Consider the following 26873-nt stretch of genomic DNA (forward strand, 5'->3'; position numbering starts at 1 on the left):
AGTTCCAGAATTTTTTTTTTGTAACTTTTATCTTTGACATGGAATATGCAATAGATATAAAATAATTTCAATTTCTACATGATGTTTACGTGCCTATAACCTAACTGTAGTACAATAGACCATATTAGCTTACTGCTGTTTAAGTCGGTGCGGTCTGAAGTTAGCCTCTGGGTGCGTTTTATGCACATCCAACGACTAACACTGGCTGGCATTGATGGTTCGGTTGAGCGAATCTCTGTCGGAAAAAGCTAGCCACTTTTGAGCCCTCAGCTCATAAGTGTTTGGTCTCCTACTCTCCTACTTCGTGCTAGCTAGTCTTCATTATACAGACATTTTTGAGCTATCGAATAAATAAATAAATAAATATATATATATACTATATAAATAGATAAATAAATAAATAAATATATATATAATGTTTACAGTGAAGACATCCTCGAATTTGTTTATATAGATTAAATCTTTTTAATATAGATAACTAAAAATGTGCATGAAGATTTGTCGAAAAAATTTAATTTTCTTGTAACAAACTGGATATATTTTGTTAAATATGAGTTTTAAAATAATATCGATGCTAACAAAAATTATAACCTTTTATTAATTAACTTTAAATTAATTTTAAAATTTAATACTGTTCATTTTGATCACAATTACTTACTTACTTTTGATTAGATTTTAATTAACTAATAAGTAACACATTGTTATTAGTAAATTTCGAAGATAAAATTGACAAAATGGCTGACAATGAACAGAAAGCTATGCAGTTAATAGCAGAAGCTGAAAAAAAACTGACATCCAAGGGCTTTCTTAGTTCATTATTCGGGTATGTTAAACACAACTGTTTTTAAAATTTTTCTGTGCTTATCTTCTTTGCTACCCTTGGGTGCTAACAATGCCCTATACAACTGCTTACAACACAGATTTGCGTTACTTAGCAGATTGAAGATAGTCAGTCTTGTAAAATATTCTACGATAAGTGTTTTTAGTGACATTTTATGGCATGGTGAGTTACACTTGGGCACTTATTATGTACATACAGTGTACATGGTGATATGTAGTCAACTTGAAAAAAATTCAGTAAGAAATTTATAGAAGTTTCAACATTATATTACATAAATAATGTACAGAGATTTACACAGCTTTACGTAAAACTCATTGCAAATATTCATGCAGATGTGTCTACAGAGTTTGGTGCTGATATTTTCGCACAAACTTTTGCATAAAAATCAATGAAATTAAAAATAGAATAGTTGATTATGATGATTGAAAAATGTGATTAGTTAATAGCTGTGCTTTGGGTAATATCATAAAATTCACCATAATTGGTTGTCTTAAATTTGCAAATTCTAACTTTAAATGAGGAGCGCACGGAGGATACGTAACTGCATTTAGTATTGAAAAATGATTATTAGCTGATAATCAGCTGATAATCTATTGATAATCGTGTCAAAACGTCAGCTGATTATCATATCAGGTGATATCAGCTTAAGGAGGTTCATCTAGTACGTCGCTAGTCTAAAGTGAGGATAATTTTTTTTAATTGTTATTTCCTTTTGATACAAGAAATATAATTCATTTCGGACTTATGAAAAGCTAGTTTATAATAAATAATGACTTTGGATAAATAAATAGAAATATTTATGCAATAAAAAATGTAATGCAGACAATATTTGACTCTGTTTTTGAGGTTAAGTGCACATATTTTTTATCAAACTAACTATTTATTATGCATAGAGGTACCCATTGATTGTTTTCAAAACTAATTTGAATTCGACAAACATTTCTACTAAGTTTTCTTCTACAAAAATTTGCAACAGAAACTGTTTGTTAATACCATAAATATTTGCAAATTAAAACTAGAAAATGGGACACTCCATAAGACTCCATGTAAAATTGGAAAAAATACTTTTATTAATATCTCATCTCTAGGGTATCTAAATGACTCAAAATTTTGCATAAGCTTTTTATTTATACATATCTATGTGTGTGGATTTTTTCCCCTGAATCTGTTTGTTATTTCTAAATCAGATGAATCTCCTTAATATTTTTATTTAAGCTGATAGTTACAAATATGCATTTATATGAGATGAAATGCTAATGAAAATCAGCTGATCAGCTTATCAGCTAATAATCAATTGATTGTCATCTGCTTTTTTTCAGTAGGGACAGCACTTGCATGTTTGCGGTCAACAGAGTTCTTGTCATTTTTTAGTAACTAAATTTAACAAAAATGAAACACTAAGGCATACACTGTAATACCCATTTGAAAATAAACATAATTTTAATTTATTTTTTTCTTTAATTAATTTATTAACAATTTATTACAATGCTTCACAAGATGAAACATATTATCATCATATTATCATAAATAACGTTTTTATAACATCAAAAATTCTCAGAGGAATATATAAAACATTCTATGTATATAATATTTAAGTAGCAAATATAACAGATTGCCCTGCAGTTAACAATATTTATTATATTCCATTATTTATAACTGAAAAACTGCTGCCAATTCTTTGGCACGTAGCTTCCTCTAACTAAATTTATATTTCCAATAGAAAACTAGACTTAGTCTGAGTTATTGCTTCTTTTTTATTCTAAGTGAAAGTTTACCAATTCGGTGGTCCCTATGAAGAGTAGTACCGTTCAGATTTGCCACAAAGACTAGTACGGTTCAGATTTTCCACGAAGACTAGTACATTTCAGATCTTTCCCACATAAAATAATCCAATTGTTTTGGAGAAAAACAAATAGTTATTTTGGTTAAAACTAATAAAATTGCAATATTTTTAAATTTAAATGTACTAGTTCAAAATTTGTTGTTTATAAAATATTTGTTTTTAAAATTGAATGTACTAGTCTTCGTGGCAAATCAGAACCGTACTAGTCTTTGTGGCAAATCAGAACCGTACTACTCTTCTTAGGGACGGACGAATAGTGATTGAATATCTTGAGACAGTTTTGCTTATTATTGTAAAATTATTTATTTATTTATTCATGACCATATACATAAACCTTTTTAAGGCTTCCTATAGAGGCAAACAAGTTGCCTGTACATAGGTATGGTACAATAATTGTACAGATAACTTAAAAACTAAAAACTAAAATTAATCTTTTTATACTGTTCTTTCTTGTACTAATAACAGAAGTTAAACTAGTGTCTCTAATTCATTTCATTCCATTAGATTTCTTATGAAATCCTTTAATTTATTTTTTATAGTTACTTTTCTAACTGTTAACTCTTTGAGATCATTAGAGAGTAGATTGAAAATTTTCACAGCCATGTGGCTGCTTTTCTTACTTATAGATTTATTAAGTTTTGGCAGTGATGTGCTCTTATTCCTAGTAGTTTTCGTATTTTTACTATAAATATCCCGTATTTTCCCCAATTTGGAACAATTGCCTAACTGTTAGTGGGGAATTTTGTGTTTCAAAATGATTTCTGTTAATAATTTTTAATAACTCTCTATACTCTTCCTTCTCACTTTTTTCTACGTTCTTCCTTCAGGGTTCTGACCAACTTGGGGCCTATGGAGGGGGTCCAGGAAGCCCTACCAAAAAACCTTCCATTAAGCCACAATTAAGAATTAATTAAATAGATCCAATAGTGAAAGTGATAGTGCTGACTCGCTTCAACAAAACTCGGGGACCGTTATTACGAATCGACACATTCCAGACCGTGATCAGTGTACTAAAGACTATGATACAAATTATAAAAATTTATTTAATTACGCCAGACTAAATTTTTGTTAATTTTTAAAGTAATTCCGAGTGTCAAACAATTAAACTACAAACTTGCCAAAGTCTACTTCTGAGTTAAATAATTCTGATTTAAAACATCTATAAATTAAAATTATTAACAAAATCTAAGAAAATGGATTATTTCTGAAGCGTCTTCTTAAAAGGAATTAAATGGAAAGTTATATGACCAACAGACTTGATGTTTACAAACGTTCATTCGGCTACATCGCGACTTTCCCCGAAAGTGACTTCCAATAATCAAAATAAACATCTGAGCTGTAGTAACTCAATAGATACATTCCTTAATAATACCACAAATAATACAATGTTCTGCTAAAACAAAGTATTCAAACTAGCACTATTATAAAGAATTCTACTCTACTAATCCCGGTTGAAAATAATTAGGTGAATTTAGTATATAATATTGTTATATAATTTTATTACATGTTTTTATTATATGTTTTTCTAGTCCCAAATATTCATGTAATAAAATCATGTACAAAAATTATATAATTTGTAACACAACGAAATTTTGCCGTGCAACAACGGCGTTCGGCGCGGTCGGGGTAGACCATCTCAAGGCTGTATGAATGAGAGAGAGAGATAGTGCATGTGTTTATTTTTCCGAGTAAACGGCGAGAGAGGAGCAGTGGCTGCGAAAGACAAATAGGACAACGCACGTCACCGACTTGCGAGTAAGAAATGCGGGGAGACGACGAACCACGTTGGCGCAGCAGCAGCAACCATTTACCTCGACAGGGCGTTTAAGTCGGACCCACGCACCGTAAGACAGCCGCTGCAGGTGGCAGAACCCTTCATAGGGTTTACCTACGTGACCGTCTGATGCAGCATGATCAGCGTGATGGCAGCTCGCCCGCACGAACGTCAGAAATAAAAACTACAGCGTCTCGCGATCGTAGTGACAGATGCAACCCAAGTCAAGGGCCCTGACGACGGGGAATTGCGAGTCGCTACAGGTTCCACGACCAAGAGCAATCTTGGTTGTCTGTGAGTAAAAGGCAGCCTGAATGTTACGAGAGTTTGAATTTTGTGGCTATCTTCCCCGACAGTGTGTCCGCGGGAATATCTGTGCGCATGCGCGACCGCGCGACGCGGCAACAGTGCGTGAACCGATAGTGTTGCGAGCAAGCGGAACGTCGGGCCGCGACGCGCTGACCAATCAGCGCTCCTGCGACACGGCGGCTAGGGAGAGCAGAGTGGTGGCTGCGAGCCGGCACTCGCCTGTTCCGACTGCTCCTAAACGACGTGCTCCCGGTATTCCAGCTTCGCACCGGTAACAATCTTCTGCTCAATCTCGCTCTGGAGGATTTTTTTTGTAAGGTCAGTGAGTCGTTTTGTTTTCTCCGGTCGAATCCGTCTCGCGGGTGAACAGCAGTTCCACGTTTTGGTCTCGCGAACGGTTCGGGCTATCTCACGTGTGTACTGATAACCTTCGGATCACTGTCCTTTTTTTTATCTTGTGTTCCTGTCCCGAAGAAAGGGCTATCTCGTTTGTAGTGCGAAACACGAGTTATCTTATCGTGTGACAATAAATCGTAGGAATAAGAATTTAGTGCAAAACGTAGAAATAAGGATTTAGTGAAACCGTTAAATAATATTTGGCGCCAGCTCCTAGACGCACGAGGCGTAAGGTGGTCGGGCAATCTCAGAATAGGTCGTTCTGGTGTTTGCGGAATTCGCGTTCGACAAAAATGTGAGAGTGTGTGTGTAACGAAGCGTTTTAGCGAGTGTGTTAACTGGTTGTTCCTCGAGCCTTAAGGCGCGTGCAAGTCACGCGGGGTATCTTTCATGTACGGATATCTGTTTGTTATGGTTGTCTATGTTTACGGGCTACCTTAATAATTTGTGCGGATCTCGGTTTAGAATTGTAAAAGTTTAACTCGAATATAAAGTTCTTTTTGATTACCCACGTGTTTTGATTCTCCCAAACCACCCTCTCTCCTTACCGATCTCGGGGCTGCAGCTAGCCGAGCAAAACACTCTGCAAAACCTCGCACCGGGGAAAAAAGAGTCGCGAGACTCTGACGCATGCTGAGAGCGTCTGGCGCCATTGGGTTATTTTCTAAGTCCTGGGCGAGAAATTGCATAGTAACTGGGTTGCACGAAAAACCCAAGTTACAAATTATATCAAAAATAAATTCATGTATCCTGCGACATAGCTCGAAGAAATATATTTAAAAATCATAAGATACAAAAGGATGATGAAAGGTAAAATAAAGAAGTGATATATGCATTTATCTAGTTATTATTTATAGCTAGAAAGTATTATATATCACAATAAATGTTATCTTGTGACTAGAAAGAGTTGGTGCACGCTTCCACATTTTGTCAATCATCGAAAGGTATTTCAAATCTGGCCCACATTACATTACATCAATTTTTTATAAAAATATAGCAGTCAGAGATCTGGAAATTTGCATACCAATTTATCATATCCTGCTCTAATACTATATGCATGTAAATTGATGATGATAGGGTTAGTTCGTGTTTTCACTAGAAAAAGTTAATGCGCGCTTCAACTTTCTGTCAATTGAAAAACAAATGTTTAGCTTTACACGCGTTAGATTAATTTTTTCTTTAATCATAGCATTCAGAGGTCTAAAAACTTGCATAGTGCTATAAAATGTCCTTTTGTAACATACAATACATCAAAAATGGTGCAATTCAAATTGTATTCAACTTTCTGTTCATCGATAAAAGAAATTTTCAGCTTTTCATACTTTGGATCAATTTTCTCTTGAATTTTATTATTTAGAAAACATGTTTAAAATTTGTAAATGAAAATCCTTTGTATATCAATATTTCATGTATTTTATAATATAAATATTGTACTATTTGATACTTTTTTCCAAAATGATACTTCATTAACTTTATTATCAAATAATTTGATTTTTAACAATTAATATCATTAACTAAAATAATAAAAAACAATTTACATATAGCTATGATATCTTGATTTTAAAATTCCTCTGAAGCATACTATGAGAAAAGTGAGGTTGCAGCAAAGATGTATGTTAACTGTTAACATAAGCATGTTTGATTTGTGCCAATGATACTTATGTTAATAGTTAACGTAGCTATATTATGACAAATAGCTGTATAGTAATAGTTAACATGTGGCTTCTGTACGAGTTTTAATAGACCTTGTAAAGTAATAATCAGATAAAAATTATTAGAAAACGCTCTTGTATAAATTTTATTAATGCTGAGTGACTTTGGAATGATATACTATCAAAGTTCAAAATGTTGTCTTTCATCTGCCTTTTGGGTCTGAATAGCAGATCTGGTAGTTTTAGAAAAACAATAGTGTGTGTGATTCCAACTGATTCAACCGCTTCTGGCATTTCCAAAAAGTATTTAATCACGAGTGAGGGTAAAAATTTTGAAAAATAAATATTTGAAAGGCAAAAATTACGAATAGAATTATAACGAAAGGTAAAATTTTAAGTCCCAGAATATTGGGAAGGTATAATTTTGAAAACCTAAATTTGGAAATTCTTAAAAATATCGCTTTTGCAATATTTTAACTACAAATATCACTTTCGCAATATTTCAATTCAACATTTTTGTTTTATAAATTTTTCATTTCAAAATCTCAGTTTATAAATGTTGAATTTCCAATCTTTACCCTTTCTCATTTTTGTTTTTCAAAATGTTTACCCTCAGCCCGCACTCGCATATAATCTTTGCCATTCCGGAATAGCAGATCTATTCAAAATGATCAACTGTTTCATTGATACATGTAAATTTCCTGATACCCGTTATAAAGTTGATTAATTGTTGAATTCAAATGCAGGAATAGATTTTCATGCTGTATGCCCTCATTGCAAAAAGTATATAAAACAGTTTCATCGTGATGATCGCGAAGTTACACGCACTTCCTGCGATGAAAGAGTTTTATTAAAAAGTCCAACTTACGTAGATTACTTTGCTATTTTTAATATTGATAACGAAATCGCTTTGTTGATGAAAAAAAACTCTGAACACTTTAATTTCGTGCTTGAAAAAGGATATACAATCTATTCAGATGTTAAAGATTTTACCGATGGAATTGCCTACAAAAAGTTTATACAGTCAATACCATTGCATGAAATAACATTATAACTGCACGATTTAATACTCTGACTTGTGGTATATGGTTTGGAAAAGACAAACCTGATATGGATATTTTTTTTAAACCTTACGTTTCTTGAATGTAAATGAGTATAGGATCACATAATCCAGTTTACGGTGTTACAAGGCCATCAATTTTAGTAACATTAGATAAATTCGACATAATTTCTGGTTTTGTGCCGGATAGTATGCATTGCATTTCTCCAAGTATTGCATATCACTTTTAAGGGTACTTGTTGAACACTTCTAATAGGCCATATTCTTTGTCTAATGATGATATTTCTACAATAAATTAAATTTTGTTGTCGATAAAGGCTCCAAACCAAATAGCTCGATTAACTCATTCTATTGATGATAGACCTTTACCTATATTAATGTGTTTTCCACATATGTTTGATTATATGAAATATTGAGCATTGTTGGTAGATGCTTTTTATATACTTAACAGCAAATACATATTCCGCAATGAACTAGAGCGCGCTGATATGCTGTTTAAACGATTTGTTGCTTATACAGAGCATTTTTATTCACAAAGTGCTATGCCATATATCGTCTATCAACTATTGCATTTGACACAAAGTGTGATTAATTGGGGTCCAATATAGGCACATAGTGACTATTGTTTGGAGAATGGCAAAGGCCAATTAGTTCGCAAAATGCATGCTGCTAAAGGCGTTATGTACCAATTATGTCGTTCAATCAGTTTGCCTCAAAGTAAATTGATTTTACACAAAAATATTGCTTTAAAACCAGATTCAAATATTACACCATTTTTATTACATCTGCATAATAAAAATGCTGAAGGAACGTTAAAATTGTCAAACGCGAGATATTTAGGATGGCATAAAAGAACAAAAAGAACGTGGATCTGACAACTACAGTTATCTCTTGATAATTTATCATTTTTTTAAAATGATTAAAGAAGAATGCCTCTACACGTCCAGCAGGAGACCAAGGCTCAGGTTCAATAATTCAATCGCAACAACTGACGACGATAGCTTCATTCGGATACAGCAATTTATTGTTGTCGAAATCACTACGAAAGAATATGTAATACGTAATATTGTTAATGCTGAGAATTTTTTAATAGATTGTTTATCTGTAAAAAGAGTTGTAAATATTTCTCACGATGATATAGCTGTTAAAACTGATAGAATTCAAAAAATATGTATTTCTGTGAATGCCAATAATTGTACATTTATCTATTGGGCCTAATTTATATTATTATTAAAATATGGTAAATATGTAAAAAATATGTGTACATATTCATTATAAAATATTCATCACCATTTTGTCTACTTTTTACCTTGTAATGCTATATGTATATGTGTCATTTTTCTCATAAATCATATTGTTATATGTATATTTTTACTATACATAATTTTAGTATATAATTTTATTACATGAATATTTGGGACTAGAAAATCATATAATAAAAATATGTAATAAAATCATGTAACAATATCATATACTAAATTCACCTAATTATTTTCAACCGGGGTTGCTTCAACAAAGGAACTCCAACAAATAGTTACAAAAAGAACCACTCTTCAAAAACTCTTCCTCATTCGACACTCAAGAACCAAGAACCACTCAAGGGCACAGGAAAGATAAAGAGGAATTATTCGCCCCAAACCTTCACGCACGGATTCTACTTGCTTTCTACGTGCTTCCATCAAGATCCACTCCAATAATTGAAAACCACTCCAAAAAACAACTCAAGGACTACAGGGCGTATTTCCCTGTCACCACTAAACAGCAGTCGGGTCGGCGAATTGGCGCAAGTCAAGTCGCGTAGCGGATCCTACCTCCGCTACCAACCAGCAAAAAAAAAATTTTTTTGTACTCCTTGTATCGAGTACATACAATTGTTATATGCCCCACTTGAGGCAATTATTCCATAATTGACTAGGCCCTGGAAGAATGCATGGTAGATCAGCATTAAGGTTTTTCTATCCATTATACTTTTAGTTTTCACAAAGACAGAAATTAAATATCTTGTTCTTTTTACAATGGAGTCAATGTGTATATTCCATTTCATATTGTAATCGAAATGCAACCCTAAATATTTATGGCTTTCAACCCTATTTATAAAGTTGCTTCCAATATTAATATTTATATCTTCTGGTACACTATCACAGTAGTTGCCATAGATTATGTATACAGTTTTATTTACATTTAACGATAGTTTATTTAACATCAGCCATTTGGCAACCTTGCTAAGATAAAAATTCATTTATTATTATTACATTTTTTTTTAAATCAATTATTAAAAAATTTTGCAGCGCAGAGCCAGTGTTTTGGTGTTATCACCTGGATGCTCTCATTATGTAAATTTTATAAATTTAATTAATTTAAAACAACTTCGAAAAAATATACTAAAGGTTAAACATTTTTTATGATTATCACCTGATGATCAGCTGGTTATCACTAGCATTTCATCGCATATAAACATATATATATCGCATATATGTGTAACTATCAGCTTAAATAAAAATATTAAGCTGATATCACCTGATAATCAGCTGACGTTTTGGCACGATAATCAGCAAATTATTAGCTGATTATCAGCTAATAATCAGTTGATTGTCATCTGCTTTTTTTCAGTAGGGTATAGTTCAAATGGCGACCCGACTTCAGAGAGAACCCCCCCACACCTTGTCTGTCTATCCAAAGTGCCTCTGATTATAATTTAACTATATATTACTTTGATTTCATTGATTTCATTTAGAAGTCATTTTATGGAGCAGATCCGGAGAAAAACGGGTAAGAGGAATTATTACTACAACGTGCAGAGTTCTTTCATCTGCTTGTTTCTCTCTGGCAATCGGCGCGCGTTATCGTGACGAATGTCAAAAAGTACAAAAACTTTATAGAATTATATATAAAGTAAAAATAATTCTGATATCAAAGCAATACATAATATTCAAGGAAGCTATGTGCCAAAAAATTAACAGCGGTTTTTTATTTAATGTTAAAACTTTTTTTTAACGCGTTTTATTTTAGTAAATCGGTTCCAAAATTTAATCAGTTCTTTGTTAGGTTATACTTGATAAACCTGTAAAGTTTCAGCGAGAAATATAATTGCGTTCTGGAGTTATCATGGTAACCATTTGGCCCAATATGCTATTTTTAATATTTAAGAAAAAATTAAAGAAATAACACTTTACTTCAGTCAAACGGCTTCAAAATTTAATCAATTCTTTGTGAGATTATACTTGTTTTCAATACAACACAGCATTTTTTATGATTTATCGCGCGTTAGAACTTCGTGCATTTTAGTTCGTCTGATAGCCTTAAATTTTAATCGTGTTTTATTACATTAATCGTACATTTTTTCAGATTCTTGATCATCAGTTGCAAAGGCATCGTTGACTCAATTCTTAATACTATCGGAATTCAGTTTTATACCATTTGAAAAATTCAATAAATTACCTTTTACATTCACAACATTCAATTTTTCATTTTTATTAGGAGTTACAGCTGTATAAGCGTAAAACTTTGGCCCGCCCGAAATAAAATTAGCTATGTATGTATTATCGCCATATACACAAAGTTAATCTGTCATTTCACCTAGTTTAGAACAGATAAAAGGTTTATCCTCATCTGGAGCATTATTGTGTAAAACAAATATACAAGAATTTGTTACATATTAAAGAACACGAACACCTAATTCTCTCAAGTGTCCATATAGTTTCAAACGCGCTTGTGCTGTATTATAAGCTGCAATCACGACACTTGTGCGTGGTGCCGGCGTTACTGAAAAAAATCAGCCGATTATGAACTATAAAAATCCACTGATTTTTCACTTAAGGTAGTGCCTACTATTGAATCTCGTTTGGTTTTCTCTATGCAACTAATTGTCTAGTGCATTCTAAACTATATAAAAGATTTTCAGAATTTTGATTATCAAATCCATAAACATTATTGCTATCAGACTTAAGGAACAAGTTGAAACGTTGGACAACTCCTTCCTCCAAAAAATTCATAATTTCTATAATCATTCAAATCTTCTTTTAGTTACAATAATATTGAGACGATTTTGTGTGACATAAATAAAATCATTATCCGGTGTTGAACTTGTTGTGTTTTTTAGTATTGTACCAATATTTGTACCAATTTAAATTTGGTTGTTTTTTTGGTTTAATATCACTGTAGTTTTTCTCTTTCTTTCTTGCACTCATCTTTATCTCTTATTCACAATATTTTAGTTAATAAAGACTAACGTAAAAGAACATTTTTTTTATTTCTCTAAATAACTAAATTCTATCTTATTTATTACATGTCTAAAATACTGCATGTATATTTTTTTTTCATTGTACATTCTGAGCACATTTGCTTTAAAAAATCTTCAGCTAGTATCTTGCTTATTCTTGCGGGTAACAAGACGCCAAACAAATTCTCTAGTTTGGCGATGGCTCTGTCCTCATACTTTGTCTTGATTTCTTTAACACTGGTGATCTGATATTTTTTCTCCAACTCAAGACTCGCTTGTTTCTACGTTGGTAGAAAATCCTTGCGTCCGAGACGATTCATCTCATTGAAATCCATTTTCGATGTTCAAGAAGTGAGTGATCTATGAGGACTACTGAAACTGATTTGTTTGCTGCTCTTATATAAAGCACAGATGATTCATACTTAGCGAAAATCTTTTATAACCTTGTTTTTCAGGCATCAAGTATGTATTGAAAAATTTTGTAGTAAGCGTTTTGAAAGTTGGTATGCAGATCGTACGGTAGAGCATATTGATTATTAGTAATATTGAGATTGAGGAATCCATACGGATAGTGTTAAGAAGTGAGAAAACGTGTAATTTTACGCACGCTTATAAGCTTTTAAAGTCAGTCGAGAGCTGTCCTCTTTTGTATAACGATCGTGCATAAATACACTTATCAACAAACTTACAGTGGAACTTCATTCAGTTCCACGTATGCTGCTAGTCCCATCCAAAATCGGAGGATTTGCTGGTTTGAGTGCTACAGGTGTATTGGCAGGTGGCGCTGCTGGTAACGCTAATGCAGTGAACGATGCTAGCGCTGCTAAACGGCAGCCTGAGGAAAGTCAAAGAAATAACAAGATAATAGAAGCTATTGCGCTCAGCATGGGTCTATATCTCAAACCTAATAAAGAGGGTTCGTTATGTACCTAAAACGTGGACAAGGCGCAAGGAAAAAATAACTTTAAATTGCTGCAACGTGCATTAACCGACGCTGATCTTCTCGAATATGCCCGCATCTCGAAGATTTCATATTCTCGAGGTGTTTACATGCGAATTAGACTGCCTGCGAGGGGACCACGCCATCAAGAATCGGCAATTATCAATCTTGATGATGAAAATGGACCTGGCACGCATTGGGTCATCTATCAAAACGAGGCCACGATGTATATTTTGACAGTTTTGGCAATTTACAACCACCTAAGGATCTCATGAAGTACTTGAATGTGATCGAAGTCAAGTACAATCAAGCAATAAAGAGCATTATCAGAACTACAACAGCTACAACTATGACCATCTTTGTCTAATATTTCTGCTGAATGATATACAAGTGTTGGTTATGCTTCAGCTGTAGCCAGTAGTGTTTGCGTAAACGAGTAAAAGATTCACCAACGCTGAGCTTGTCTGGAACTTCATTTGTACTGGAAGCTTAATATTTTCCACCGCTTAAACTTAAACCAACTACGTTCTTGGACTTGTGGAACTGCTGACATTCAATTCGATACCCAACATTGATACTGGTAATAATAAGTTTTACGTGGAGGATGATATAATAACTTTGAGGCAGCTATGAAATTGAAGATATTGAGAACAGCCTTAAAGTGACTCCAACACCAAAAGGCATAACATTTAAACTTAAGCCGAACAACAACACCCTTCGTTGCATGATCTGGTGTAATCGTTCAATTGATTTCCAGCCAAAAGATTCTATTGGAAAATTGTTGGGTTTCACGAGTCATGTATTGTCGCCAAATACTGATCACGAATTCGACTTGCCAGTAACTATTCTCAAAGTTAAGGGTGCACACCACCTTTGAAATTAAAATCAAACATTTTCATTAAAAATTTATAAATACTTATATAAATGAACCAAATTTTTATTACTATTCTTAGACATAATTACCTTTATTTTGATGGATTTAGACCTTCTATATACCTCTATAATACCTACGTATAGTAGGGAGTCCATAATTCACTTACCGTAAGATTCCAAAGAACGAATGGCCCAATGAGCTCTAACTCCAGGATATTGTTTAAAAGTACATTAGTTAAGGTGTGAATGAGGGGATTTGGTTTAAATTTCATAGAAAAAGTTTTATAAGCATATTACTGATTTTTTTATCAATTTTTGATTAATTTTAACATAACTATCATGTAACTTTTTTTCTATGAAATTTAAACCAAATCCCCTCATTCATACCATAAATAATGTACTTTTAAACAATATCCTAGAGTTTGAGCTCATTTGGGCCATTCGTTCTTTGGAATCTTACGGTAAGTGAATTATGGACTCCCTACTATACGTAGGTATTATAGAGGTATATAGAAGGTCTAAAACCATCAAAATAAAGGTAATTATGTCTAAGAATAGTAATAAAAATTTGGTTCATTTATATAAGTATTTATACATTTTTCTAGGGCATACATAAATGAGTATAAGTTGCACACCATACATGAATTCTTTCTAGCTGTCTCACCAGGCTACACGATTATTGAAGTTCCATCGCCTATTAGTTACGTGCTAGTCACACATACCAAATCAGTCTGATCATTATGGGCATTGTGAACAATTCTAAACTAGGTAAAGGCTATAATACTAACTTACCATGTCATCAAGCAATCAGTCATCGACAAGTGCTTAAAGAAAAAAAGCTGCATACGATTGTGCTGCTTTTAGCGAAATGGAAGAGGTGCTAAGCATACAGTCACCTGTCGTATTTGACGAATCTGTTGCGCATTAAGAGATTCATGCGCATCAGCTTTATACTTTATCAAATTTCAACAACAACGATGAAATTCGCATAGGCATACATCAAGATCTATGTGTGCTGCCTTTGCGCAGTTCATTATATACATGCGGAAAATTGCAATAACCTGATGGCAATTCTGACGAGGGTACAAGATTTGTAGGATTTAAGAAAATTCGTTATGAGCTTGTTACGCCATAGAGATTATTGGATGCAAAAATATGGGCTTGACAAGTCTTATGAAAAGATTCGTATCATTTAGCCCTAGTCAAAGCTCAGAAATTGAAAATGCTTGCTGGCTCGACATCGCAGAGACCTAACAGCTAGATAGTAATAGCTACTATGACGTATTAATTCCACTTAGTATGATCCCAGACTTTGCTGAAGATTATCGCAAAATCGATGTTAATGTCAAACATACGCTCATTCTCACAAGATCAAATTTAGATGTGAATTCCGTTGTGCAGACTGTTAAGTCATGGCTAATTCAAATGTTTACGAGGATTACCAAGTTGAAATAACCAAAATTGAATGGCTAATGCCATATGTGGTGCTCTCGGATAAACCTAAAATTAAAATGCTTCATTACTTGTAAAAAAAAATAGACCTGTCACCATGAGTTTTCGTAGCTGAGAACTATAAGAGTATCTGTTACTACCCAGTACATCGGAACATGTGCGGACTGTCAAGGCTGCTTATCACCTGGAGAATCCTTGCTTCGTTATTCTTGGCTTCCATATAAATCGCAAAGCTTATACCTTTATAAGCTTAAAAGCTTATAAGCGTGGGTATGTAGCTACAGCGATAATCGTTTGCAAACTTAGAAAGCGTCTTCATGGATTTCAAACCGCACAAGATCAGGCTACCAGTGTCGAATTTCGATACTCTAGCAGAGCAGCAAAAAGTGTGAAAACGTCTCGGGGAATTACTACCTGACAATATACGAGGAGTATCGTGCGGGCGATCAAATTATGGTAAAACGAATACTCTGCTCGCTCTTAGTACGCATCCCAATGGACTCAAGTTCGAAAAACGTGTACATCTTTTCTAACCTTGGTAGAAAATTCGTCATATTTCGTCGCGACTCAGTCGCCATATCGTACCCATAATGAGGCGATAATATCTCGTAGACTCTATTGAGTTAATTGGAGCCGTAACCTTGAAATAAACTTTCATGCATCAAGTATGTATCTACGTAGTGCGCTAAATAGTTTTCAGTGTCTAGGCGTGAGAATCACTTGTAGATGATGTCTAGGTGTTCAGGGTCACCGATTTTTGTGAAAGGCTCACTTGTAGACGTCGTTCTCTAGCTTTATCGAGTTTTAGGAAGGGCGCATCGTTTCGAAAACGGAAAAAGGATTCCTAACTTCAAAATCGAAAAAATTTTAGTTTATTATCCGAATGGAAATTTGATGTTCGAGCCCCATGCATAGGGCGAAAATTTAATTATCGCTGCCAATTGGACCATGCATGCTCTATCCTGGGGCTGATTCGCACTGTCTGGGATGTGTAGCATCTGGCGTTACAGGCTATTTAAAGGATATGAAGATATCAAGATGACCATGGAGCTAGATTTACTCTCCCTGTAGTGATGCTGATAGGCGTCTCTGGGTATTTCAATGTTATTTGGCCATGCTGCTTGGTGTTCCTGGCTGATCTAACCACCCGGAGACAATCCTCGAGCTATATTTGAACTTCCTGGCTGTCCTGGTTGGCGTTGCTGGCTGCTTGAACCACGTCTAGATGATCTTGGAGCTGGATTCATGCTTGCTGGGATTATTGATTGATGTTATTGGATACTTTAACCACTTTAATATGGCTCTCGAGATAGGTTTATACTATCGGACATGGTAATATTCAAAATATTACAATGACTTGTACTGTATGTTTAATTGATAACATATCTAAGTTTTAATTTGAAATGCAGTGTGCATGTTATCAGGTTTTTAAATAGTTATTTTTTCTTGCTTACGGGTACTTTAACAGTGATTATTAATATATTGCTAGTTTTCTGTTTGTAGATATAAACTATGTGACTGAAAAACATTTTTTGACGTTGTTATTCTAAAAGATCAGTGGACTCAATCTATCAATAATTATTTGTGAGAAAACTTTGTAATATATTTTCCTGTGTGTCTAGGTGTACGAGCAATGCTGCATTCATTGGCATCGCAGTATACTGCATGCACCAGAGTATAACTGAAAATATTATTGACGTTGGTATCTGAAGCATCGCAATCTTGGAGTTGGCAAAAATCTTCATCAAGACTCTGGCTAGAGGGGAGCAGTGCAATTAAGAGCACTGGTCTCATGCCTGATCATCGATAACACTGGATCTTCGTTAGTGTGTAACTTTCAGGTACAGTATGTTCTATATAATTTAAATACGTTTCATGCGATTGATATAATTTTTATTTTTGCAGATGCAGTGTTTCTAAGATGCAGGTTATACGTATGTACAACCATGCATTTAGTGCATAAATGGTTTCAACTTCGAATATTATTTACATTCCAGAGGTTATTTTTTGATTTTATCTTTTTTTTTTTAGGTGAAAAAATTGAACATAATGGCAAGCAGTTGCAGCAAGGGATAATATTTTCAAGAGGATTCTATGGAACAAAATAGAAGATTTTCATTAAAAAGTCCAGCCAAGTTTTGATTTAGTAGAAGGGCATAATTTATAAAATTGATTGTTTAAAGTATAGCCTTAGTTTAGCGGGACGTGTCAGGCTTCTCAGAGCCTTTCTTCAATCTGAGTTATTTTCATTATTATTAGTTTAGGTTTTCTAGTTCAGTACAATATACTCAAATTTTGAAAGTAAATTGTGCTGATTCAATTTAAAAAATATCAATTATCTGTTGTCAAATTTCATGCGCTTATTCCGAGTTTATACAATTACGTTTATGTTGTCTTATTTATATACATGTACGGGATAATGTTCAGAATTTAACTATAAGCTTATAATGATAAGGAGATATCCCTACAAAACTTGGGCCTGTGGGCGCGCGTATGTGTATACATAATAGAAGATTATATAGTTAGCTTCAATATTACATGTGTATACGTGTAATATTGATGCTAACTAAATAATCTTCTATTTAGACCTCCGAATCTCCCAGAAAAATTGTGCAATGCGGTCGATTTCGCCAACACTTTTATTATGGCCATTTTTTAGAAATTCCGTAATTAATGTTTTCCTGTGTTAAGGGTGCAGCCTTGAAATAAAAATTGTGTGAAAGGGTGTCTTTTTTGTGACCTTTCGATTGGCATAACTTAAAATAAAAATAAATTGTGTAAAGGTTGTCAAATTTCAAAGAAACCTTAGGGGATGAAATATTTTTCATGAATAAAGTCAATTTTACACCTGAATAGGGGTGCGGTCCCTGTTACAATGCCGCTACCCTAAGCGGGTCTTGGGCGTTGTCGTCCAGATCGGACGGGTGGGTGCCTATCACCACTACACAGCGCGTCCTTAGGTTGCGGATAGAGGAACAGCCCCTGAGAAAGAGGTTAGCTGCGAATAAATTGAATAAGCAGCCGCGGACAGCCGATAGGAACAGGCGTGGGTATGGTGAGCCCACACTGTCGAACGCATTCATCTAGAAACACTACGCAAGCACCACAACAACAAAAACACTTCGCATTATCTCCTATCTCTCAATCTATCTCTTTCATCACACATTACAAAAATGGGCAAAAATCCTGCTGCCGAGGAGGATGCGGGAGCGATGACAACTGCCCCGAAAGGGAATGTGTAGAATGATTCGTCACCTGGTCTTACGCGGTAACGATGCCAGCGAAGGCGCGCTGCATTGCAGGGGGGCGTTAGGATGCGAGAATGAAACCGTAGTGTGTCTGACGACGAATTGACACTGTCCTCGTCAAAGTCGGAAAGCTCTCATACTTAGTTCTAGAGAGGTATGGGGGTTATCACCTCTAGAACGGTGGACTCACCTGCGATCGGAACAGGATCCGAAGCGCGCGGGTTTAACATAACATCATGGCTCAAAAAAATCAAATCCGAACCAAAAGGGACTTAAGGGTCGGAACTTGGAATGTTCGCAGTCTATACAGAGCAGGTGCGTTTAAAGAACTCGAAAAGTTAAGTAAAGTAAAGGAAGCTGATAGGTACAATCTAGATTTGGTAGCAATACAGGAATCGCGGTGGCCAGATGGCGGAGTACTAGCATCGGGTAAATTCACCTACCTCTATGGGGCCGGGAGTGGGGGATCTCTAGGCACCGGATTTCTCGTAAGCAAAAGCATCATACATTCGGTTAAAAGTTTCAAATCCGTCAATGATAGGCTCTCGTACATCATTATCGAAGGTGAATAGTATAGATATGTATTTATTAATGTACACTGTCCTACGGAGGACAAAGAAGAAGAAGCTAAGGATCTCTATTACGAAACTTTAGAGCAGGTAATCGACCAGTTCGCGTCTTACGACACAAGAATAGTATTAGGCGATTTCAATGCTAAAATAGGTAGGGAGGAAATGTTTAGGCCTACTATAGGTAAGGAAAGCCTGCACGAAGCCAGCAATGATAACGGTATTAGGGTCATAAATTTCGCGGCGGCAAAAGATCTTATAATCAAAACTACGTGTTTTAAGCACAAGAACATACACAAGGCAACGTGGACATCGCCGGACGGGGTCACACAGAACCAAATTGATCATTTCCTCATTGAAAAAAGACGCCATACTAATGTTCTTGACGTAAGGGCTTACAAAGGGGCAGATAGCGACTCGGACCACTTCCTAGTAGTAGCCAAATTAAGAGCTAGACTAGTAGCGAATCAAAATAGTAAGCGAGCAAACAAGGTAGAAAGCTTCGATATTGAGAAACTACGTGATAGAACAGAGCGAATTAGGTACCAGATAGAAATTAATAACAGGTTTCAGGCACTTGAAGAAGCAAACACATCGCCGGAGGGGAATGACGAACCGAATAGCTTATGGGGGGACATAGAAAAAACGGTAAAAGAGGCCGCAAACAAAGTACTGGATAAAAAGAAAAGAGCAAACCATGGTTTGACGAAGAGTGCAAACTCTGGTTTGAAAGGCGCAAAAAGGCTAAATTAGATAGAAGCGATAGGACCGTAGAAGAGTATTCTAACGTAAGGAAACAGGCGGGTGCGATCTACAGAAATAAGAAGCGGGAGTATCAAAATAATCTTATTAGGAGAATAGAAACAAACAGTAAGGAAAATAACCCCCGCGAAATGTACAGAGGGATTAACGTGATCAGAAAGGGTTTTATGAGTAGAGCGCAATTGATGAAGGACGAAAACGGGGACTTCGTAACAAATGACAACGAATTACTGTCGCTGTCGAAAAACTATTTCGATAAATTATTAAACGTGCACGAAAATAGCGAAGAATTAGGAGACGAAATTCACACTGCTGAACTCCACGTGGAGGAACCGAGCTATCAAGAAGTAGAGGCCGCGATTAAAAAACTAAAAAACAACAAAGCAGTTAAAAAACAATAAGAGCAGCGGGAAATGACTCTATTCCAGCTGAGTTACTCAAATATGGGGGCGTCGAGCTTACTTTTAAAATCTATAAACTAGTACGTGCCATCCGGAAAAATGAAACAATACCCGAAAGGAATCGTATCATTATACCGATTTTTAAAAAGGGAGATAAGACTGCAATAACTATAGGGGTATCTCACTTTTAGCAACGTGCTACAAAGTTCTGTCAAACGTAATACAAGCTAGACTCACTCCATTCACGGAAGATGTAGTAGGAGATTATCAGTGCGGATTTTGGCGCAACAGATCGACGAGCGATCAATTGTTTACCATAATTTTGCGAAACCATACATCAACTATTTATATGATCAGCCACAGTACAGTTTATTTATTTAAATTTGAGTAGGTAAAATGATGTAATTAAGGCGTAGCACATATATAAGTAAATATGAATAGTATGAATATATATATATATATGGCATAAAATCACAGGTCGAAGCAATAATAGCAATAAATAGCAGGATACGCGAGTCTGTAGGATTTTAGAAATAGGTCCTTTTCGCCGTCCAAGCTACTTTTTTCCTATAAAAGGTAGCAAAAAAGGGAAAAAGTTTAGAAAACTACATTACAAAAAGAAAAAAATTACTTAATTAGTTTTTTTCAGTACAAATTCGCGTGAAGCACGAATTTCGATTACTATTTTTGGATTTCTACCCATTGTGCGACGAGACGAGGCAAAGGCAAATGGGCGGCGCCTCTGCACATGGCATCGAAAGGCGAAGACGACCAACGGCCGTGCGGCGGTTACCGGGGACTTACTATACCGGACCGTTACCCTGTGCTAAACATCCGCAATTTCGCCCAAGCGCTTCGAGGTAAGCAGATATTCTCCAAGATCAACTTAGTTTAAGCGTACAACCAGATCCTGGTCACCGAGGAAAACATCGCTAAGACCACCATCATAACGCCATTCGGATTATTCGAATTCCCGTTTATGAGTTTCGGATTGCGCAACGCGGCGCAGGCGTTCTAACGCATCGTTGACGAGATGCTCTGTGGCCTAGATTTTTGCTACGCGTATATCGACGACATCCTTGTGGCATCATACAGCGAGGAACAACAACACGACCACCTAAAGCAGCTGTTCAAGTGCCTGCAGCAGAACGGCATCGTTGTCAATTCTGCCAAGTGTTTTTTCGGACAGCCGGAAGTCGAATTCCTCAGTTACGCCGTGACGAGCAACAGCATACGTACAAAGTCCCGGAAAACCAAAACCATCAGTAAGTATACGCGACCGCATACTGCGACGCAGCTTTGGCGTTTCCTCGAAGCGGTCAACTTCTACCATGATCTGCTCCAGACGCAGCAAGTACGGAAGCGCCCATGAACGAACTTATAAAGGGCAAGATCAAAGGCAACCAGTCGGTCAGCTGAACGGATGCAGCAACGGCGGCCTTTGAGAAGACCATGGCCGACCTCGAGTAACTCACGCTCCTCGCGTATTTGGAAGAAGGCGCACGCCTCGCGTTGGTTTGCGACTCCTTAGACTCAATCCTGCAGCAGCAGTAGACGATCAGTGGGAGCCGTTAGGATTTTTGTCAAAGAAACTGAGCCCGACGTAAGCCCGTCACAGCGCCTTCGACCGCGAACTACTCGCTATCTACCTGGCGATCATACATTTCTGCTACATGGTAGAAGCTCACACGTTCGTTGTCTACACGAACCATAAGACACTGATTTTTGCTTTTAAGCAAAAACCAAGCATCACTGAGGCAGGCACCTAGACTTCATCGGCCAATACTCGACGGACATACGACATATTTCCGGCAAAGACAATGTCGTCGCAGATTTCTTATCACTCATCAAAGTGGTAACCACGCCGATCGACTACAACGAGCTGGCAGACGCACAACGAGGCGACGCCGAGATTGGGAGACTAACCCTTAGGAGTACTACAGCCAATATACATTGTAACGTTGCAAGAAATTGCAGCGTCCCAAGCAGCGCGAGTCCTGGGCCGGGGTGGCAGCGGAGCGTCCCGAGGCCAAAAAGCATGGAAGTATAGAGCGAGGTTTTATATGTGTGCGTGTAAGTAGGTGCGAGAAAGAGAAAACGAGAGGGTACAAGGAGTTGCAGCGTTGCCAAATCAACCCGAGAACGAGAGTATTGCTGAGCAGAAAACCCGGAGAGCCTTTGCCGACGAGGAAACTGCGAGGCCAAGGATAGACTGAAAAAAGATCAACGAAAAATTATTAAGCGATTTATAGGGCTTATCGTTGTAATTTTACATAATTGAATGTGAGTGTATGTGAACGCGTTTGAACGAAATCAAAAAGCGCGCGCGGACGGAGCCTAGTAGAAGGTACGCGGATTCGAGGATATCTACGGTTTCCGTTCATGCCGGCGCGGGCCGCGAGTTCGAACAAGGAGCAGCGCTCGCTCTCTTGCTTGCCAGCTCTGGTCCGGGACGGACGTGTCGGCCACGGGAGGGGTCGGCCACGTCCGGGTACGAGTTAGCGGGGCGGTGAGCGCGGCGGGTGATTGTGAAGGAGTCGTCCGGGGACACCGTCGTCCGATGCACGAATTCGGCCGGAGTGTCGATCAATAAGGAGGAGTGCCGGGGAGTTCGTACGACCGTATGCATGAGTATTTGGGTGAATGAGTTCGGCTTCGAGACAAAAATTCGGCAGTTTTCAGCGGTTTATATAGTTCTGTTGGTTTTACTAGAAGTTAGTTTATCTAAAGTTTTGGGTAAAATATGCTATAAATGTGATCATGAGAACATAATCAAATAAGACCATCACAGCATAAATCACTTGAGTTCTGCGTAATTTTCTTCCCTGTTCCACCTCCTCTGCTGACCATGAACCCCTCCCGCTCTAAATTATATCAAGGCTGAGCTGCGGAAAGATTCGGTGGCGCGAGAGTGCAGGCGCTTGTAAAAGACCTCACGGTCTTGACGATTCGGTCGTCTGGCGCCCCTTTGTTAAAAGAAAGCCTGCACTATCGAAAAGCTGAGAAAAACATGTGGACGCGTGAACACGTAAAGCGTTTCAACATTATGCTGGTCACTTCCTGTTTATTTTCGATATGTTTTCGATTCATTGTCGGTTATTTTCAGTCACTTCCAGGTCATTTTGTATTTTTTCCGATTACTTCCGGTTCACTTTCGGTGACTTCCGGTTTACCCTGTAACGGTCCTGACTTGTGTTAACTGCGAGCGACTCGCGCACAAAAAATATCGCGAAAAGGGAGTATATCAAAAAAGAGATCAGCGCCGAACCAATCAGCGAGCAGCAGCAGAGGCAAACTGGAGGGAGAAGCGCGCAGCAGTGGCTCGGCGCAGTAGCGCCTCACAGGATAAAAGGCGCCTTGCTCAGCTCTTCAGCCTTATTCGCACACCCACACACCCACACACACACACATATATATATATATATATATATATATATATATATATATATATGGGTGGTTCTCTGTGAAATCGAAAATGAACATTTTAATTTTTGCCCAAACTGTATATATATGTTCTAGATGTTGTACCTGACTCCCAAAAAAATTTCAGCGTGATTCTTTCATTTGGCTTCGGGTTCTAGCTAGTCAAAGTTGAGGTTTCAAGCAATTTTTGCATTTTTTGCCTATTTTCAATGATTTGTAGCTTATAAGGGATGCATTTTTAACTAAAACTATCTAGATACTTTTTTTGTGAAATTTTCTGAATTTTTCAATAAAAATACTTTTAAAGCCCTATATGTATGTTAAGGCTACTTTTTTTGCAATTTAAACCTTAAAATATGAAAATCTGAATGTTTGATCCGGACTCCGACAACCTCAGTACAATAAAAAGATACCTTTTTATAGTAAAAAAGTAGCTGTAAAGTTTTAGAATGGGCCTGACTTTCTACTAGAAGTTATGTAGAAAACAAACATGATATAATAGCAAATAAGTGGTTTTACATTCAAATTTGACGCTTATAACCTAGTACATTTCATGACTACCGATACCAACATGTGTTTGGATCAATAGACATAAAATTTACTAGGTTATAAGTGTCAAATTTGCATGTAAAACTACTTATCAGCCATTATATCATGTTTGTTTTCATATATTTATATCTGCAATTATATGTCTTATTTTCTTAAACACTTTAAAGAATGTTATTTAACATAATCTTTGTATTAATTACATTTTAATGATATCGTTTCTTTACTACCAAGAGTTAGATATCTCGGCGCGTTTTTTTTTTATTTTTGTAAGAAAATGTAACACGTTTCCTATCTCAACATTTTTCTATTAACTAAGTTAAAATAATTTTCAATTTTCTTTTACATTTCCTTAAAACAATGTTTTATATATCACCATTTAATGAGATTTACATGTAGAAGTCTTAGAAAAATTTTGAATTGAGCCTTTTTACTCCAGTTATAGCGTCACTTAGAAAAAACGACTATAGTATACAGGGTGAGAAAACAAAATTTGGAAGCCTAATATCTTTGAAACTATTTGGTTTCACAAACAACCCAAAGAAAGGGATCAAGGTGCCATATAATGCGAACTAAATCCAAAATTTGAACGGGATTTTTGCCTTTTTACTCCAGTTATGGCGTCACGTAGAAAAACGACTTTTTTCAGTTTTTGATGTTTTTCTCAGGATCTGCCCCATGAAATAACTCAAAATTAAAGTGGAGTATAGTCCTAATAACTTTCAATAATCATGTTTTTTTTTAGAAAGATTCACCATTTCGTTTTCAAGTTAAAACAATTTTTAAAAAATTCGGTTTATAGTGTATAATAAAAGAACGACGAAGAATAATATAGATGATTCGTGCCCCCTTCAAGTAACCTATGGAACCTGTGTCATCCTGTAAAGCACAAAAAACATTCATTTTAAAAAAAAATTAACCCTCGTACCTCTGAGGAAGCTGAGATATTCAGCAATCGAGTTTTCATCCCTTTTATCACTTAAAAATTTAAATTTACATAAAAAGCATGCTTTGCACAATTTGTTTTCGACATTTAAGGACTCTTATAAAAGGTGATTACGTAAAAAATAAAATGGTACCCTTTCCAATTCAGGACCGCACCCCTATATTTTTTTCTTTTACATGGCATTTGGAACTCGAAAGTTCATCGCCTCATCTACGCAAGCATTCCACGCTGCCCTATCTTCTGTCAACCCCACCCAAGATGTACCTCTCCGATCGACACCCACCCGTCCTATTTCTACTAGATCCGCTTTTACGTTGTCCTCCCATCTACGTCTAGGTCTACCTAGAGGTCGCGTTACCATCGGCCTGCCCTTCATGACACGCGCTGCCGTACGGTCGTCTCCCATTCTCGCTACGTGCCCTGCCCATCCCAATCTGCGCGATTTTATTATTCTGTTAATATTTGGTGACGCGTACAGATTGTGTAACTCATCATTGTGTAGTCTCCTCCATTCCCCGGTTTCCTCATCTTTCTTCGGCCCGTATATTTTTCGCAAGACTTTATTTTCAAATACCCTAAAACGGTTGTTCGCCTGCTTAGTGAGAGCCACGTTTCGCACCCGTACAGAACCACCGGCAGTATTATTGTCCTGTATATTCTTATTTTAACGTTTTTAGACAACAGCCTCGACTTAAGTAAATTACTCACGGCGTAGAAGCAAGCATTACCCGAATGGAGTCTCTTATTTATTTCGACATTAATCTCGTTTCTATCATTTATAGTCGTACCCAGATACCTGAATTCGCTAACCTTTTCAAAAGTAAAATTCCCAACTCTGATATCTTCCTCCCCTCTGCAGATGCCTAGCTTATCCACAATCATGTACTTTGTTTTTGATTCATTCACTTCTAACCCTGTATACTCCACCGCTTTTATGAGGATTTCCGCGTTTCTTGCTACCGTTTCCCTACAATCCCCCAGTATATCCAAATCATCTGCGTAGCCTAGTATCTGCATTGTACCATTAAGCGTTGCGCCCAGCTGGCTAACCTGCATTTTTCTAACGGCATACTCGAACGTTAAGTTGAACAGCACCGTAGAGAGCCCATCCCCTTGTTTTAAACCATCGCGTATCATGAAGGGTTCTGATACATTACCGCCTACTCGGACCTTTCCCGTGCTTCCGTTCAGACATATTTGAATTAATCTCACGAGTTTTTTCGGTACACCGAGAAGTACTAGAATTTGATACATTTTGCTTCGCTTAATAGAGTCGTACGCTTTTTTAAAATCTATAAATAGTTAGTGTATGGTTTCGCAAAATTCCCACTTTTTCTCTAACAACTGTCTTATGGTAAGCATTTGATCGCTCGTCGATCTGTTGCGCCGAAATCCGCACTGATAATCTCCTACTATATCTTCCGCGAATGGAGTGAGTCTAGCTTGTATTACGTTTGACAGAACTTTGTAGCACGTTGCTAAAAGTGAAATACCCCTATAGTTATTGCAGTCTGTCTTATCCCCCTTTTTAAAAATCGGTATAATGATAGATTCCTTCCAATTTTCGGGTATTGTTTCATTTTTCCAGATGGCACATACTAGTTTATAGATATTGAAAG

At 36.4% G+C, this 26873-nt stretch overlaps 1 protein-coding gene and 1 long non-coding RNA gene across 2 annotated transcripts in view; both read left to right on the top strand.

Moving 5' to 3' along the window:
• The first annotated feature begins 260 nt into the window (after nucleotides 1-260).
• LOC100115630 (alpha-soluble NSF attachment protein) overlaps nucleotides 261-26873 on the top strand; it is an 83901-nt gene continuing 57288 nt past the window's right edge. Inside the window, exon 1 of the mRNA XM_031928223.2 lies at nucleotides 261-823. Within this exon, the coding sequence (XP_031784083.1) occupies nucleotides 735-823 (89 nt within the window). The 5' untranslated portion in view covers nucleotides 261-734. The remainder of the gene's footprint in view (nucleotides 824-26873) is intronic.
• On the top strand, nucleotides 16947-18081 carry LOC107981548. Its single transcript, XR_001729467.2, has 3 exons — nucleotides 16947-17200; nucleotides 17265-17293; nucleotides 17391-18081. It is a non-coding gene; the product is annotated as an uncharacterized LOC107981548 (long non-coding RNA).

The sequence above is a fragment of the Nasonia vitripennis genome (genome assembly GCF_009193385.2).
Source record: "Nasonia vitripennis strain AsymCx chromosome 4 unlocalized genomic scaffold, Nvit_psr_1.1 chr4_random0005, whole genome shotgun sequence".
Classification (NCBI taxonomy): domain Eukaryota; kingdom Metazoa; phylum Arthropoda; class Insecta; order Hymenoptera; family Pteromalidae; genus Nasonia; species Nasonia vitripennis.